The sequence below is a fragment of the Hemitrygon akajei genome, chromosome 19 (genome assembly GCF_048418815.1).
Source record: "Hemitrygon akajei chromosome 19, sHemAka1.3, whole genome shotgun sequence".
In the NCBI taxonomy this organism is placed as follows: Eukaryota; Metazoa; Chordata; class Chondrichthyes; order Myliobatiformes; family Dasyatidae; genus Hemitrygon; species Hemitrygon akajei.
In genome coordinates, this window is record NC_133142.1 from 52,751,592 (window position 1) to 52,767,813 (window position 16,222).

The 16,222-nt window shown below is 46.4% G+C and overlaps 1 protein-coding gene and 1 pseudogene across 1 annotated transcript in view; one reads left to right on the forward strand and one right to left on the reverse strand.

The window, feature by feature from the left end:
• Window positions 1-571: 571 nt before the first annotated feature.
• LOC140742088 (eukaryotic translation initiation factor 4E transporter-like) lies at window positions 572-12,464 on the reverse strand (annotated as a pseudogene).
• Window positions 12,465-13,103: 639 nt separating this feature from the next.
• Window positions 13,104-16,222, forward strand: part of srgap3 (SLIT-ROBO Rho GTPase activating protein 3) — a 275,811-nt gene continuing 272,692 nt past the window's right edge. Inside the window, exon 1 of the mRNA XM_073072508.1 lies at window positions 13,104-14,109. Within this exon, the coding sequence (XP_072928609.1) occupies window positions 14,043-14,109 (67 nt within the window). The 5' untranslated portion in view covers window positions 13,104-14,042. The remainder of the gene's footprint in view (window positions 14,110-16,222) is intronic.

The following is a 16,222-nucleotide window of genomic DNA, read 5'->3' on the forward strand; positions in this document are numbered from 1 at the left end:
GCTGCTGTTGATTTCACTTGGAAGTCATTTACCCAGAATTCCCTCTCACATTACGTTCAGTGCGTAATACACTGGGATGCTTGATGGCAACCCATAGAGGTCAAAATGTACATGAGTACATACCATATCCTTCCCACCTTATTTTAGCAGTTTCTACCCCTTCCTATACACAGCCCAGCACCTGAACTATTAACATTCAGTGGAATAATCATCAAATTCAACCAATAACAAAAAATATTTTTTCCTAAACTAGCAGAAGAGAGTAGATTGCCTCTATTCCCAGAAACAACCCTGGAGATTATTCTGCCCAGGTGCTGAGGGTTAGTCACTAAACTAGAGATTCAATCTATCTGTCTGCCTGTTTCTGTGAGTGTACTGGTGACCTGGGGATTACCCCACAGTCATTTTATCTCTCGATGGTGTATGTATAGATCCTGGCCTAGGTACTGCATTGTCAGTATGGGGCACCTCAGAATGCAAAGCTGATGGAGAACGTATGGCCTTGCTGATTAGGGACTGGTGTGTGACGCTTCTGACTGCCAAGCAGGTGCAGTAGAATTTCAGGGGGATTTTATTGCAAAGACAAGGTTCCATTTGCCTTCATACTGTTAAGTAGCTTATTGAAAACAATCATATCTGTGTCTTTATTTTTAGTATGTGTTTAGGACCAGATGACGTGGTTAGAGTCTGTTCCAGATGTTCCACCATGAACAGGATGACAAGCTTCCTCTCAAATTCCATTTTGCGACCTTTCGGTTCTGCTTCCACCTCTTCCACAGACGAAAACACTCCAGTCTGTGAACTCTCCTTTAGGCTGTCCTTGTCAGCAGTGAGGATTTCACATCCACATTTGCTTTTCACTGTATTTCTAAAAATTCACCCTTTTTTATTCATCTCCTTATTATCTTCTCATGATGGAATGGGAGCAAAGTAGTTTCTGAGGTGTGGAACAGGAGCTGGGAGCCTCAGCTCCCGACCAGCAAGTCTTTTAGGCTCTTCATGTGGATTAGGCTGCAGGCTACTGGAGTAACTACCTGATCTACTTAACTCACCTGAAAACCATTGACTGAACCGGCTGGATGACACTGATCCTTCACCAAGCATCTCCTCAATCATCAATGCTAGTCCAGGTACACTTTTCTCCATGTTGAAGAACTCATTGAAGTCAAAGTTCCCCAAAGAGGATTCGGGCAAAACTGCTTACTGGGGAGTTTCTTAGAGTCATAGAAAACAGCAGCACAGAAATGGGTCCTACAGCCCATCTAGTTCATGCCAAACCATTTAAACGGCCTAGACCTATCGATCTGCACCTGGACCATAGGCCTCCATACCCCTCCCATCTTGGTCAGCTTCTAATGCAGAAGCAGTAGGTATCTCTGCTTGGGCAGCACCATGGCATTCAACACCTTCTTTAAAGGTTCCTGGTCGCATCTTTCATTTCTTTGCCCATCTTGAATTCTCCAATAGCACTTTATCATCAAAGCCTGTCAGCTCTATTGTTTCTGATTGACTAGTGAGGCCAGCAGAAATCCAGAGAGTTTCCTCGTCACTATAGTAATCACATTACATCCACCCACAAACTCTCTCCAAAAGCACTTCTCCTTGTAGTCTCATTCCCTTCCTTCTCTATCATCTCTGCCATGCAAGCTTTTGTCTCTGCCATGCCTATCAAAGGTTCTTGATGTTATTATGCGCCCACTTCTAATTTTCCATTGGAAACCCAACATGAATATTTTCATTCACCATTTTCCAGTGGGCTTCCAGCCCATCGAATATTGGAGGTATTGGTCACATGACAGTCACCACTAAAGTTTTGGCACTGAAGACTGAGGACATCAAGATCTTCTTCCTGTATTCTCTCTCGTGGATCTGCAGTTCTTAGCTTGAGAGCTGCTCTCCCAATTTGAAGCATAGTCCTTCTTAGTGCCATCTGGTGATGGGATGCAAGGATGCACGCCACTTTTCAGATGCCTTCACTGTCATGTTTTCCTATAAGACTTGCTGGTCTCTGCTTTGCATATGGGTACTGTTTGATTTCTAGCAGCTTTTCCATATGGCTTCTTCATGCCACATATTTTTATTAAATCATTTAATTGATCTTTTACTTTAATCCATAACTTGTTATACATGAGGCACACAGCAGTCATCTCCACCACTCCGCTAAGAACCCAGGCTTAATAGTGATGCCCATTCTCCATTGAATCATTCTACGTGTTTCTTCAGTGCCAGATGAGCTTGAGCTGCTCCAGCCATGAGCATGGAGAAGCGCTGGATAACCACCTTTAACAACGTACAGTAGAAGTTTCTTTCTCTGTAGTAACATGCACTACTCCCCTCACTGGAACAACCTCACCAGTGTAAATCTCTGAAGTCAACCTTGCCCCTTTGGGGTGAGATGCTGCAATTCCCCGTCTCTGATATCAGCAATTCAGCAGCACCTGTGTCCACCTGTATCTTCCCTGTGGCCATATCCACCCACAGAGTCACCCAATAGCCATCTTTGTGTCCTGAAGCAAATAAAATATCAAAGCTTCTTCAAGTACAGAGTGAGGGTCCATCCTCAGTATACTCCATCTTGTTCACGTGTTTCTTTTCGTTTTTCCTAAAGTCTTTTATTTTGTTACAGTGTCTTTGGGTGACAGTGTCTTTTAACTTTTACAGATGCATTCAATATGTCCCTTTATGCCACTGCTTCAGCAATCTAAATCCTTATCCCAGCATTCTTTTGCTCAATGCCTAGTTCTGCTACAACAGTAACACTGATTGCCAATAATTGTCTTATTTCTTAAAGTCAGTAGAAACTTTACAAACTTGGGAAGATATGCTTAATAGCTGTGCTTCTTTAACTGCCATCTCCATGGATGTACTAACCTCAATTGCCTTCTGTAATGTTAGTCTGTCTTCTGTAACTAAACATTTCTGAATTGCCTCACTACTCAGACCACATATCTCCTAACATGTCATGCAGCAACATTCAGCCTAAATTCACAGTCATCGGACAACTGCTTCAGCACCACCACAAACTGTGAAATAGATTCTCCTTCCTCTTGATTCCTTTTATAAAATTTAAATCTCTCAGTAATAATCAAAGGTTTAGGTCAATAGTGGTCCTTTACAATTGTAATTATGTCCTCATTGGGCTTATTGCAGGTTGCACTAGACTGCATAATAAATTTTTTGTAATTTAAAAATATTTTGGACTGGCAAATCAAGTTTTAGATGAAATTTGTGTTCCAACTTTTCTGACTATGATGGGTGCAAAAACGTTATTATGCAATTTATAACTGCCCCAAAGGGGCAAGGTTGACTTCAGAGACTTACACTGGTGAGGTTGTTCCAGTGAGGGGAGTAGTACATGTTACAGTGGAGATTATAAATTGCATAATAACGTTATTGCACCCATCATAGTCAGAAAAGTTGGAACACAAATTTCATCTAAAATCTGATTGGCCAGTCCAAAATATTGAAATCTTTTAGTATATGGGCTCTGCCGTTTTGTCATACAAACCCATACTTCCAAAGCCGAGGTGACCACAGGGAGAATAAGCAAACTCCATTCGGGGATTTCAACTTTGCTCATGTTCACTGGGACGATGACAGAATAACATTCTGAAATGCATTCAAGAGGTTGTTTACCCAATACTTAACAAGCAAGGGTTGGGGTAGGGTGTGTATCGGATATTTTAATGGGATGAATCTGGACATGTGCAGGATGAGGCAACAGAGTTTTACAGTTACACAGCAAAGAAATGCAACCTTCAGCCCAACTCGTCCATACTGACTAAGATGTCCACCTAAGCTAGTCCAATTGCCTGCTCTTATCCATATCCCTCAGGTATGGGCTGCACGATGGTGCAATAGTTAGCACATCGCTTTACAGCAATCAGCAGTCGGGGTTCGATTCCTGCTGCTGTCTGTAAGGAGTTTGTACGTTCTCCCCAAGACTGCATGGTTCTCATGCAGGTGTACTGGTTTCCTCCCGTAATCCAGAAATGCACAGTTAAGGGTAGTGAACTGTGGGCATACGACGTTGGCACTGGAAGCATGGGGACATTTGCAGGCTGCCCAGCAAAGTCCTTGTTGATTGGCTTTGATGTAAACACATTTCACTGTATGTTTTGATGTTTTGGTGTACATGTGATAAAGCTAATCTTTCTTTCTTATCGGTCTAAAAATCTTTTAAACCATCTGACTTTAGCTGCCTCTGTCACTTCTTCTGGCAGTTCGTTCCATCTCCAGGACATCCAGCGGCGCTGAGCTGCTGACCTCATTGAGGTCACGGCTCAGACCATTTTTATTGTTTTTTTTTAAGTTTGTGGTTCATAAGGATGGTTTGGGGGACAGAGAGGGGAGTTAGGGTCAGGTTAGGGTTTAGGAATAGGGATATGGGGGAATTAGAGGACAGGCTGGAGTCTGAGCCTGTGTTCCACATTCGAAGGCCAGCAGGGAGGACATGGCCGAATGTTGAGCCCGCAGATCAACAAGGATGTTCAGGATACCCTCATCAGCAATTTCTGGGTCAATACCGAAGATCAAAGCCCAAAGGTTGATTAGAAATCTGATCAAAAGTACAGATTGAAGACCTAAGGTCAATCAGAGATCTGGATCAACGCCCAAAGATTGATCAGAGGTCCAGAAGGTGAGGCCCGTTGGCCAGAGCCCCAAGTCGATGAATCTCTGCAATTCTGTAGGGGAGGTCAGGGCCCAGTTTCTGCTGATTCATGAGTCTCCTGGATGGTGGAGGCCAAAGAACATGACCTGTCCAGGGGTGCATGTGAATGTGGAGAAACATGGCTTGTTGCACTGTTATTGCTCTGTCACTTGGTATGTTCCGTTTTGTTGTGTTCTGTGTTGTTCTTCCAAGCATGGTGAACATACTCTGTGTGTGGCAACACTTGAGGGCTGCCCCCTGTGCATTTTTAGGTGTGTTGTTCGACACCGCAAATGACGCATTTCACTGTATGATTTGATGTACTCTTTACCCTTTCATTTTAAACCTAGGCCCTCTACATTTAGATTCCCCTACTCTGGGAAAAAGATTGCGACCATTCGCTGTATCTTTATCCCCGCCCCCATGAGTAATCATGATTTGGTTAGATTTAACGTCACTATAGAAAGTGACAAAGCAAGACTGGGAATAAAGTTCTGAACTGGGATAAGGCAAATTTATCTGGCAAAAGTGGATTGGAAGCAGCCAGTTAGAAGCTAATCTGTGTCAGCACGGGGAAGCAATTCAATAAGTCAAAGTAAATTTATTAACGAAGTACCTGCAGTATATTTCACCATGTACAATCCTGAGATTTGTTTTCTTGCAGGCATTCACAGGAAAATAAAGAAGTACAATAGAATTTGTGAAAACAATACATAAACAAAGACTGATCAATAACCGATGTGAAAAAGACTAATTGTGCAGATAAAATAATAACGAATGGAGCAGTTGTAGAGTCCATAGGTTGTGGAGTCAGTCTGGTGCTGAGGTGAGTGAAGTTATCCACGTGGGTTCAAGTACCTGAGGCTGTAGGGTAATAACTTTTCTGCAACCTGCTCGTATGGGACATAAGGCTCAGGTAGTGAGAAAAGAACATGGTCTGGATGGTGGGGGTCCTCGATGATGGACTCTGCTTTCGTGTGGCAGTGCTTCTTGTAAATGTGATGGCTGGGCTTTGCCTGTGACAGACTGGGTTGTATCCAGCCCTGTTTCCATTCCCGAGCCTTGGCTGTGGACTTCAGGTAGTGAGGACTCTGACACAAGCATGATACACTGTATAAATACAGAGTACGAGGAAGAAGAACTTCTTAAATTTGGGAAATGATAAATATTAGAGGGACACATTAAAGGGTCTGTCATGTTTAAAATGAATAAATTACTGGGTCTGGATAAAATCTATAACTAAAAGGCAAAAATAGCGCAAGCTCAATCATTTTCCAAACTTCTTTGGCCATAGGCATGGAAATGGAAGACTGGGAGATGGCTAATGCAGTAACGTTTAAAAATGGGGAAAAGAATATTCCGTGTAACCATTAATGCCCTTATTAATAAAAAACCAATCAGCTTCTGCTTTAAATACACCCAAAGATTTGGCCTCCGTAGCTGTCTGTGGCAATGAATTCTGCAGATTCACCATCCTCTAGCCAAAAAAGTTCCTCCTCATCTCTGTTCTAAAGAGACATCCAATCAGGAGGGGCCGACTTCTGGATATAAATACCACCGGACTGGACATGCCCGGGCATCACCCCTGATGAAGATAGCAGAGTTCGTCATTGAAACATCGGTTGTAATCAATGTCTGTGCCCAGCTGGAAGCCCGAGAAGAGTTCATTCGTATTAGAGTTTCTTCCAAGAGTCTCATACCAACAAGATAGAAGCTGTCCTTGAGTCTGGTGATACGTGTTTTACAAGCATTTGCATTTTTCCACCTAATGGAAAGTGGGAGAAGAGGGTATGTCCAGGTTGGGAGGGATCTCTGATAATGCTGGCTGCTTTTTTGCAGCAGCTAGAAGTGTAGACAGAGTCTGTGGAGGCATAAAAGCAGCAGATAAAATCCAGTGGAAGACAGATAGGATGATGCATTTGAGAAGGTCAAACATGGCAAGTGAACACATACTAAAGATTCTAATAAACACAGAGGAGTAGTGAGATCATAGAGTACACATCCACACATCTCTGACATCAGAAGAACAGCTTGCTCGGGAGCTGAAGAAGGATTTAAAGGATTAGCTTTATTTGTCACATGTACATCGAAACATACGCTGAATTGTGTAGTTTTCATTAAATCAAATCAACGAGGATTGTGCCGGGGTCAGCCCACAAGAGACACCATGCTTCCGGTGCCAACATAGCCTGCCCACAACTCATTGACCCTAACCTGTACGTCTTTGGAATGTGGGGGGACGGGGGGACTGGAGCACCAGGAGGAAACCCACGTGGTCGTGGGGAGAACGTACAAACTCCTGACAGACAGCGGCAGTTTTGAACTCCGATCTTATAGCTGACACTGTGAAGCATTGTGCTAAATGCTATGCTACCCCGCTGCCCCTAAGAATGTCTACAGGATTCACTGATGCTGCCCAACTTGCTGAGTATTTCTGCTATTTTCTGTTTCCCTTTCAGCCATCAATGTTGAGATACATGTGCTGGACACATCATCAGCAATGTAACCTGGGGTCATCGGGTGTTTCAACATCAGACACTCTTATCCAGGCGACCGAGCCACTGTTGACCAGGCCCTGGCTTGTGTCCCGGCAGACTGGTCTATGGATCACACCTTTTGATCCATAGGCACCTGGAGGCTTGCTCAGCAGCCTCTGTGACAATCCTGATGGCTCTTCCCTTTGCAGCCCCCATAATGCTTACAGTAGGCTCCGCAGAGCGAACAGCGACCAAAACCTTCACACCCAACCTCTATAGACCCACAACCTGCCTCCAACCCGTCTCTGGTACTGCTCTACCTGCTCCTGGTATTTGGCTTTCTTATGCTCAAACGCCACTCAAACTGGTCTTCCCTTGGAACTGTCAGTTCTACCACCTGCTTCGAGGTTTCTGACAGAATGACAATGCCAGGCCTCAAGGATGAAGATGCAATAAGATCAGGGAACTTTAATTGCTTGCCGAGATCGAAGTTCAGTTTCCAGTCAGTCGCTGTGGTGAGCAAGCCTGCTGGTGACCTGGGCTGGGGCAATGGTTGGTCTCCAGCTTTGACAAAGGCTATGGGCTTTCTGGAGTGGTGGAGGTTGTTAATGGCCGAGGAAATATTTTCTGCCACTGCCACCAGGTCATAGTGCCGGAGGTAGCAGCCTTCTCCCAGAGCTTTTGGGCAGCTGCTGAGGACATTTTCCAGGGTCCCTCTGCCACGGCAGAGAGGACATAATGGTGCCTCATTTTTGCCCCAAGCAAGAATGTTTGCTGGACTAGGCAGAACTTGATGTGCTAGGGTTCTGCTTGCCAGATGTTGGACCAGGAGATCTTCTGCTTCAGTGCACCCTCCCACCATGTCCAAGCTCCCTGCTGCCCCATTCCTATGTTCCTGGTGGTACACACTTTCTCAACAGTGCTTGCACTTCTTCCTGGACCAGTTTGTGTCTGTCCCTGCCCTGGGGCCTGTCGAAGTGGGTTAAAGGGAAGCTGTCCAGCCCCACCTGACCAGACTCCACTGTCCCTACCAGATCCCTGTGTCTCAGACGTGACTCAGCCACATCCCCTACGTCCTTGGCCTTTCACTTCCTGCCCGTCCGGACCTCAATGCCTGTCGATGAGACTTTGGGGTTGCTGGAATCTCTGTGCAGCAGCAAGTCTCTTGTATGGGAAACCTCATTCAGACTGTTGAAAAGAAGATGCTGTGCATTCCTTTTTATGTACAGAGTAATGCTGCTCAGGCTACATGGGAGGCCCAGCCATCTTTGAAGGTAGTCATTGAGCTCTCTTTCAAAAAACATCGGTACCTCGCATACCTGCATGGGCCAGAGTATTTGGGGGGAGGATGCCATGCTGGTAGATCCAAGCCTTGAACTTGCCAGGTAGGCCTGACTTTTCCAGGCTGCTGAGCCAGACTTCTAACTCCTTGGTGGTCTTCAGGATGTCAGTCACATCTCTCAGGCTGCAGTCAAGGATCTTCCCCAGGCTCTTGACTGGTTTCTCAGAGATAGATGTGATAGCAAAACCATTTGAAGTTTTGTTGACCTGAACTTACTGTTGGATTCAGTACCACTTCCCTTCCAAGAATGCATGAACGAAGTTCTCCACTGCGCTCCAGCAGGATATCTGCCTGTTCTTGTGGTGTTATTAAGAAGGAAGTGGTGAAGGAAGTCTAATGCAATGATCGCTTTCATTTTGAGAGGACTAGAATATAACAGCAAGCATGTCATGCTGAGGCTTTGTAACACATTGGTCAGGCAGCTCTTGGGTTATAGTGAGCAGGTTTGAGCCCATTTGCTGAAAAAGGAATTGGAGAGGGTCCAGAGGACGCTCAAAAAAACTATCTCAGGAATGAAAGGGTTAAGATATGAGAAGTGTATTCTGGATCTGGGCCAGTACTAGCAAGAGTTTAGAAAAAAGAGGGGGTTTCTCATTGAAACCCCTATCGAATATTTAAAGGCCTAGATATAGATGTGGAGAGTGTTTCCTATAGTGAGGGAGTTTAAGACCAGAAGGCACAACCTCAAGATAGAAGGATGTCCCTTTAGAATAGAAATAAAAAAGGATTTCTTCAGCCAGAGGGTGGTGAGTCTGTGGACTTCATTGCCACTGTATGCTGTGCAGGCCAATTCATTTGGTATATTTAAATCAGGGGTTGATTTAAAAATGCCATCTCCTTCTTTCAATTCTTCCATTTCCACTGCATCTGCTCTCAAGATGAGGCTTTTCATTCCAAAACAAAGGACACGTCCTCCTTCTTCAGAGAAATGGGCTTCGCTTCCTCCATCATCAATGCTGCTCTCAACCACATCTCTTCCATTTTGCGCACGTCTACCCTCACCCCGTCTTCCCGCCACCCCACCAGGGATAGGGTCCTCTTGTCCTCTCCTACCACCCCACCAGCCTCCGTGTCCAGCACATAATTCTTCGTAACTTCCGCCATCTCCAATGGGATCCCACCACCAAGCACATCTTTCCCCCTCACCACCATTCAGAGCCCCAAATAATCCTTCCAGGTGAGGCAACACTTTACCTGTGAGTCTGTTGGGGTCATCTACTGTATCCGGTGCTCCCAGTCTGGCCTCTTGTATATCGGTGAGACCCGATGTAAATTGGAAAACCGCTTCACTGAGCACCTAGACTCTGCCTGCTAGAAAAAGTGGGATCTCTCAGTGGCCACCCATTTTAATCCAATTTTCTATTCCCATTCCAATACGTCTATCCATGGCCTCCTCCACTGTCGTGATGAGGCCACACTCACACTGGAGGAGCCACAACTTATATTCCATCTGTGCAGCCTCAAACCTGATAGCATGAATATTGATTTCTTGAACTTCCGGTAATGGGGCCCCCTCTCTGTTTCCCATCCCCTTTTCCTTCTTTTGCCTCATCTCCTTGTTTGCCCATCACCTCTCTCTGGTGCTCATGCCCCTTTTTCTTTCTTCCATGGCCTTCTGTCCTCTCCTATTAGAAACCCTCTTCTCCAGCCCTATATCTCTTTCACTAATGAACTTCCCAGCTCTTTACTTCAGCCCTCCCCCTCCCAGTTTCACCTATCACCTTGTGCTTCTTCCTCCCCTCCCCCCACCTTCTAACTCACTCCTCATCTTTTCCTCTCCACTCCTGCTGAAGGGTCTCATCTTGAAACACCAACTGTTCTCTTGTCCATAGGTCCTGGGGTGGATGTTAAGTAGCCTCTTCCCTGATGGAAGTAGGACAAACAGTGTGCATCACAGGGCGTGTGGGATCCTTCTTGATGTTACTGGCCTGATCAGAGCAAATTAACTTAAAGGCCTTAATTAACTAAACAAAAAGTAACTTAATAAGTACTTATCACAAAGATTAGTAATACTTCTCAAAACTTCAGGGAACACCCACATAAAAGGCAATCTCTTGCACTGTTCAGAAGACTGTGTATGCTTCATGAATAGTGGCAAGGGTCATTGGGTGATACAATGATGCGTGTGAACCAATCAGACCAAAGGAGGGGCTATACCCACACAGGGAAGGATGGGCATTGAACAAAACCAGAGAGATGCTATGAGATGTTGTGAACATTCACCGTTCTCAGGGGTAGAGGCGAGAAGACCAATTCGGAAGCAAGCAGACACAGGAGGGGAGTGAGGGGGGGGGGTGTTCAGTATGATTGAGGGTATAGCGAGGAGAACTGGCAGGTTCCAGATTGGGGTTGAGCCGAAGGAATAATAAAGCCGAGCAGATGAAATAAAGGTAGAGTTCATGGACAGTGGACAGAAAGTAGAGTGTAAGTGTGGAGCAGGGAGTATAGTTGCGTATTCAGTTGATGTTTCTGAGTGACTTTCATGGTTTTCCTTTGCTTTGTGGCTATCTGAAGAAATTTCAGAGTTGGACACGGATACAGTTGGAGGAATGGAATAGGGGAAAGACAAAGTAAAAATACTTTATGGCTCATTGTGGCAGACAGGTAGGTTTCTCTGCCTTGTGTGGTGTCCCTCTCTTTTGATGAATGTCAGTGATATCATAGAATGGTATTGTAGTTCTGCAATTATGGATTGGACAATCGCGTTTATGGATTGTGTAGTTTTTCAAGACTTAAGGTTTTTACATTCTGAGCTTTTTATCTTCCATTCCTTTTCCATTTATTTTTGTACGGGGGGGGAGGATGTTTGGGGGTTGATGTTCTGTTAGTTTTTTGTTGGGGAAGGGGTAGTTTTTTTTTGGGGGGGCGGTCAATATTCCTGTTCAGTTTTGTGTGGGGCAGGGAAGTTTCTGTAGGGTTGATGACTGGGATGCTGCTCGTTTTTGTACTGGGGAGCTGGGCTTGATGTTTCTCTCTGAATGACTTCCTCGGTTTTCCTTTGCTTCGTGGCTATCTGGAGAAATATCAGAGTTGGACATGGATACAGGCTTTGATAATAAATGAACCTTTGAAAAATAATAAGATCAAAGTACATACTGTATATTTTGCCATTTACTACCATGAGATTCATTTCCTTCCAGGCATTTAGAGGAAAATAAGGAAATACACTAGAATCTTATGAAAAGCTATACATAAAATCTAACAAACAAGCAACATGCAAGTTATGGAATCATCCAATTACTTTAAAAATTAACTAAGAACATGAGTTGTAAAGTCCTTGAAAGTAAGTCCGTAGGTTGTGGAGGTCTGTGAGAGTGAATGTGGTCAGTGGCGGGCAGGGTTTAGCCCATGATGGACTGGGCTGTAGACTTTTCCATTTCTGGGCATTGGTGATTCCAGAGCAGGCTATGATGCAACCAGTCAGGAGGCTCTCCGCAGGGCTTGTATAGAAGTTTGTCAAAGTTCTAGATTACATGCCGAATCTACACAGATTTCTAAGAAAGTAGAGGACAGTCATGCCTTCTTTGTGATGGCACCTATGCAGTTCCTGGACAGAAATGCCAGTTGACCTATTCTTATCAGGGAGAAAGAAGGAGAATGGGGTTGAGAAGGATGATAAATCAACCATGATAGAATGGTGGAGCAAACTGGATGGGTCTAATTCTGCTCCTACGTCTTTTGTGACAGAAGGCAAATAGGAGCAGATCGAGGTCTCTCCTCAGTTAATATACTTCATGACCGACCTCTTAAAGCACTTCACCGCAGTGGAGGTTAAGCAAGTGTTACAGGTCATGGAGACAGATTACGATGTTCTACGACAGGTATAACTGAAGTCTGCTTGAAGCGAGCTGATACCACAGCTGCCAAACTGAGAAGTTAAAGATGTCAGCAAACGCTCCAGCCAGTTGATCAGATAGGTCCTCTGTACTCGGTCAGGTACTCTGTCTGGCCCAAATTCTTTCCATGGGTTTGCCATCCGGAAGAATGCTGTCATGTCAGCTAAGTGTGGGAGTAGGGTGAAGGGTGGTAAAGACTGGGACTGGAGTGGGTTAGAGTTAGGGTTAAGGTTAATGGGTATGGGGTAGGATAGGTGAAAGGGATCTGGAAGTAGAATAGGTGGGTGAGGACTGTGTAGAGGGGGTTGGTGGGGGCAGAGGTCAGGGAAGAGGGAGAGATGGGGAAGGGAAGTGGAAAGAGGAAGAGAGGTAGTTGGAGGTGGGGAGGGTTGGAAGGGAGAGAAGGGGAGTTGGGCAGCAAAGGGGGGTAGACTTTTCCATTCCTCGACCAGAATCAGTTTGGGGGCAGAGGGTGGTTGGGGTAGTGGAGGGAGGGGTGTGCGGAGGTGGAAGGGCGGGTGCGGTGATGGGAGCTGTGGGGGGGGGGTGCTGGGGTGGTGGGAGGGGGAGAGGGGGAAGGGGAGGGGAGGGAGAGGAAAGCAAAGGGGAGAGAGGGTGAAGGGGATAGGAAATGGGAGGGGTGAAGAAGTGAGGGGCGATGTGGGGTGCTGAGGTGAGTGAGGGTGGATGTATCTGTGGTTGGGTATAACGGTGGGGTAGTGGGGTGGGGTAAGTGGTAGGGCGCGGGTAGTGACGGGTGGGGTCAGGTTGGATGACAGGTTCATGCTGAGGAATGGGACATCACGAACCAGTTATGCTAAAACAATAAACGTTTACGAGTAATGGCTGTGCATTGTGACACTACCCCACCTCCAGTACCCCTCCCCTCTCCTGGGTGTGAGGGAGTTCCTCGCGGCCCTGATCGGGGGTAGCGGAATGGCTCGGAGCCGGGCCGGACGCGCATCCTACTCCAGTGCGGACGCCCGGGCATGTGGCCGTTCCTATCAGCGGCGGGGCTGGAGTAAAGAAACAACCCGAATCTGGGCGTAGGGATGGCGAGGAGTCACATTGTTCCTGAAGGTGTACTCCCTGTGTAATTCAGAGGGTGTCCTGTAGGATACAGCTTCTCCCTAGGTCCTTGATTCGGGTGGGAGGAGCGCTTGACGTTGTTCAGCCTGTGCCTGCAGTAACCAAACACTGGCTTCAGACATATTTTCTCTCTCTCCCCTTCCCTTCACTCAAATGTAGTTCGGTGCTCTGCAGCGGATTAAGTTACGGTCGGGAGGTTCCGGGACCCAGGGGAGAGTGGAGCGGGATGAGAGGTTGCGGGCAAGCCGGAGGAGGCGGCCAGAGGAAAGGCTACAGTAAAGGGCTGCGGCGCTGAAACTGCTCCCACCAAAGACCCGGAGCGGAGCAGACGCGTGTGTTTCTGTTCAGGTTAGACTAGTCAGGTTTGTTCTGTGAAAAGACCCCCCCGAGCCCCGAGTTAGTAATATGAATTCAGGAACGGAACAGCATTAAACTGTGTGTTTGAAAATCCCTGCTCCGCTTAACCAAGGGGGTGAAGAAGGAGGTGTTTTTCCCTCTCTCAATCCATATCAAAGCGTGAAACCGACACGGAGTGTGGCTGAGAGACAGTGTTCGGATCTCTCTCTCTCTCTCTCTTACACACACACACAACGCCTAGGTTTCCCCAGCGAGAAAGAGGAGTTAGACTTGCTCACCAACTGATCAGCATGTCATCTCAAGGAAGATTCAAAAAAGACAAAGAGATTACCACAGAATACGAGACCCAAGTCAAAGGTCAGTTCTTAAGAATTCGATGTTTTATTCCAGCGGAGTGGGTTTGCACGGTGCGGATTTTTTGTTTAGCCCGGATATTAACCACCTGGGTCAGTGAGTTGGGGAAATCTCGCTCTCGGCTTCTTTGCTGAAGCGGGGAGGATGGTTGTGTTTGAGAACTGCATTGCAGTATGAAGGAAGAGCTGAGGATTGCTATCAGCGATGGAAGCCTGCAGTGAACTGTGCTGTCAGACGTGTCCTCTGCCTATCATGTCGGGCACTTTGATCGATGCTGCTCTCCCTCCCTCAAATTCCTTTCCCCTCTCTCTTAACGTTATTTATTATTGTTTTTTTAAAAAAGCCTGTCTAAACAACGCTCCTATATTGTGAGAAATTCATTCTTAATAACTTCAGAAAAATATATTTTAAAATGTATTGTTACACGTTTACACCCAATTAATCAGCAATCGGGAAGAAGAGTTGCGGACCACCGCAAGGTTTAGCCTCACTCTGCCAACACCTGGTATTTCCAATGCTCTCCCGGTGGCGGAGATCCGGCAGATTTGCGGATCGCTGTACTACTGACGTCTTGAGGCCAGTTCCAGTTTTCACGGTGGAAGTCGGTGCTGTGGGGAGGGCCCTATCATTGTTCGGTTCCTCCCGTGCCCGCCCGCCACCTTCTGCATTGGCAAAGCGAGATGTGGGGCTCGGTCCGTTCCCAGCAATGCGAGTGACCGGTTCCCCTTCCCTTTACCCAGTTGGTTGCCTCGCCTGTTTTCTTAAACAAATAATTGGGTTTGTACCATAACCCACGAACTATTTGGTATCAAAGTTCCCTGCCATGTTTTTTTTGTCTGTATCCTTCTTCCTATCCTCATCACCTTTCCCCCCCATACCCGCCGCATATGCTCCCCCACCCACCCCCTTCACCTCCACTGACTTCTGCCCGATTTTTCATGTCTGTGCTCTCCGAGTTAGTCTCCCCTTGACCTTTAGTTTTGCAGAACGGGGAGATGGGGCAGAGAGGGCGAGTTGTATGGGTCTGGGCAGCGCAGTGTTGTAACCCCACCTTGCTGACGGAGGGGAGCCGCATCCCGCGGGAAGCAGACATCTCCGTCCAGTCCCGCTCCCCTCTCTCAGGATGATGATTTACACAGGGAGTTAGCGCCGATGGGGAGAGGGGAATAACCTTTTCGTCACCGACAGCCCCCTGCACCTGAGACTCTCCAGATTCAAAGCCTGGAGTCCCAGGACACTGTCGGTGATGGATAGCAGCCAGAGAAGAGGTGCTGGAACATAACGAGAGCCGTCAAGGCTCAGTGTTCAGAACAGGATGATAGATTTGTTTTATATATTCTGAAGGTTTTCCAGCCATATTCTACATTCTTATTTGTTTGTTGTGTGCAAGACAGCTGAGCTCATTTGGTTTAGGGGAGCACTAGGGTGCTACAACTGGCCTTGGTGCTTTGTAGGTGAGGTGAGGGGTATTGGTGGGAAGAGGGTTAAAAAAATTAACCTGCTCAACCTCTTCATCACTGTGGGTACCTTCAAACTGCTGGCAAAGTACCAAGACGGTTGTAGCACCCTCAGTACTCCTCAGACCCCATCAAGCTCGGCTAAGCCCAGTCCATCAGAGGCAAACACCTCACTGCGCAGCATTGAGCACATCTACAAGCTGGGCTAGCACGGGAAAGCAGCATCCATCATCAAGGACCCCCGCCATCCAGGCCATGCCCTCTTCCCGTACTGCCATCGGAAAGGAGGTACAGGAGCCTTAGGTCCCACACAGGACCTAATACACTTCGACCATGAGGCTCCTGAATCAGTGCAGATAACTAAATTCATCTCAACCCTGAATTGATTCCACAACCTATTGACTCTCTTTCAAGGCTCCACAACTCATGTTCTCAGATTGATTTATGTTTGCACAGTTTGTCATTTTGCATGTTGGTTGTTTGTTAATCTTTGTGTGTAGTTTTTCATTGATTCTATTGTATTTCTCTGTTGAATGCCTGCTAGAAAATGAATCTCAGGGTAGTATATAGTGACATATATGTACTTTGATAATGAATTTACTTTGAACTTTGAATTCTTCTGGGGAGTTTGCAAGATCAGGGGAAGCGGCTTTCAGGCA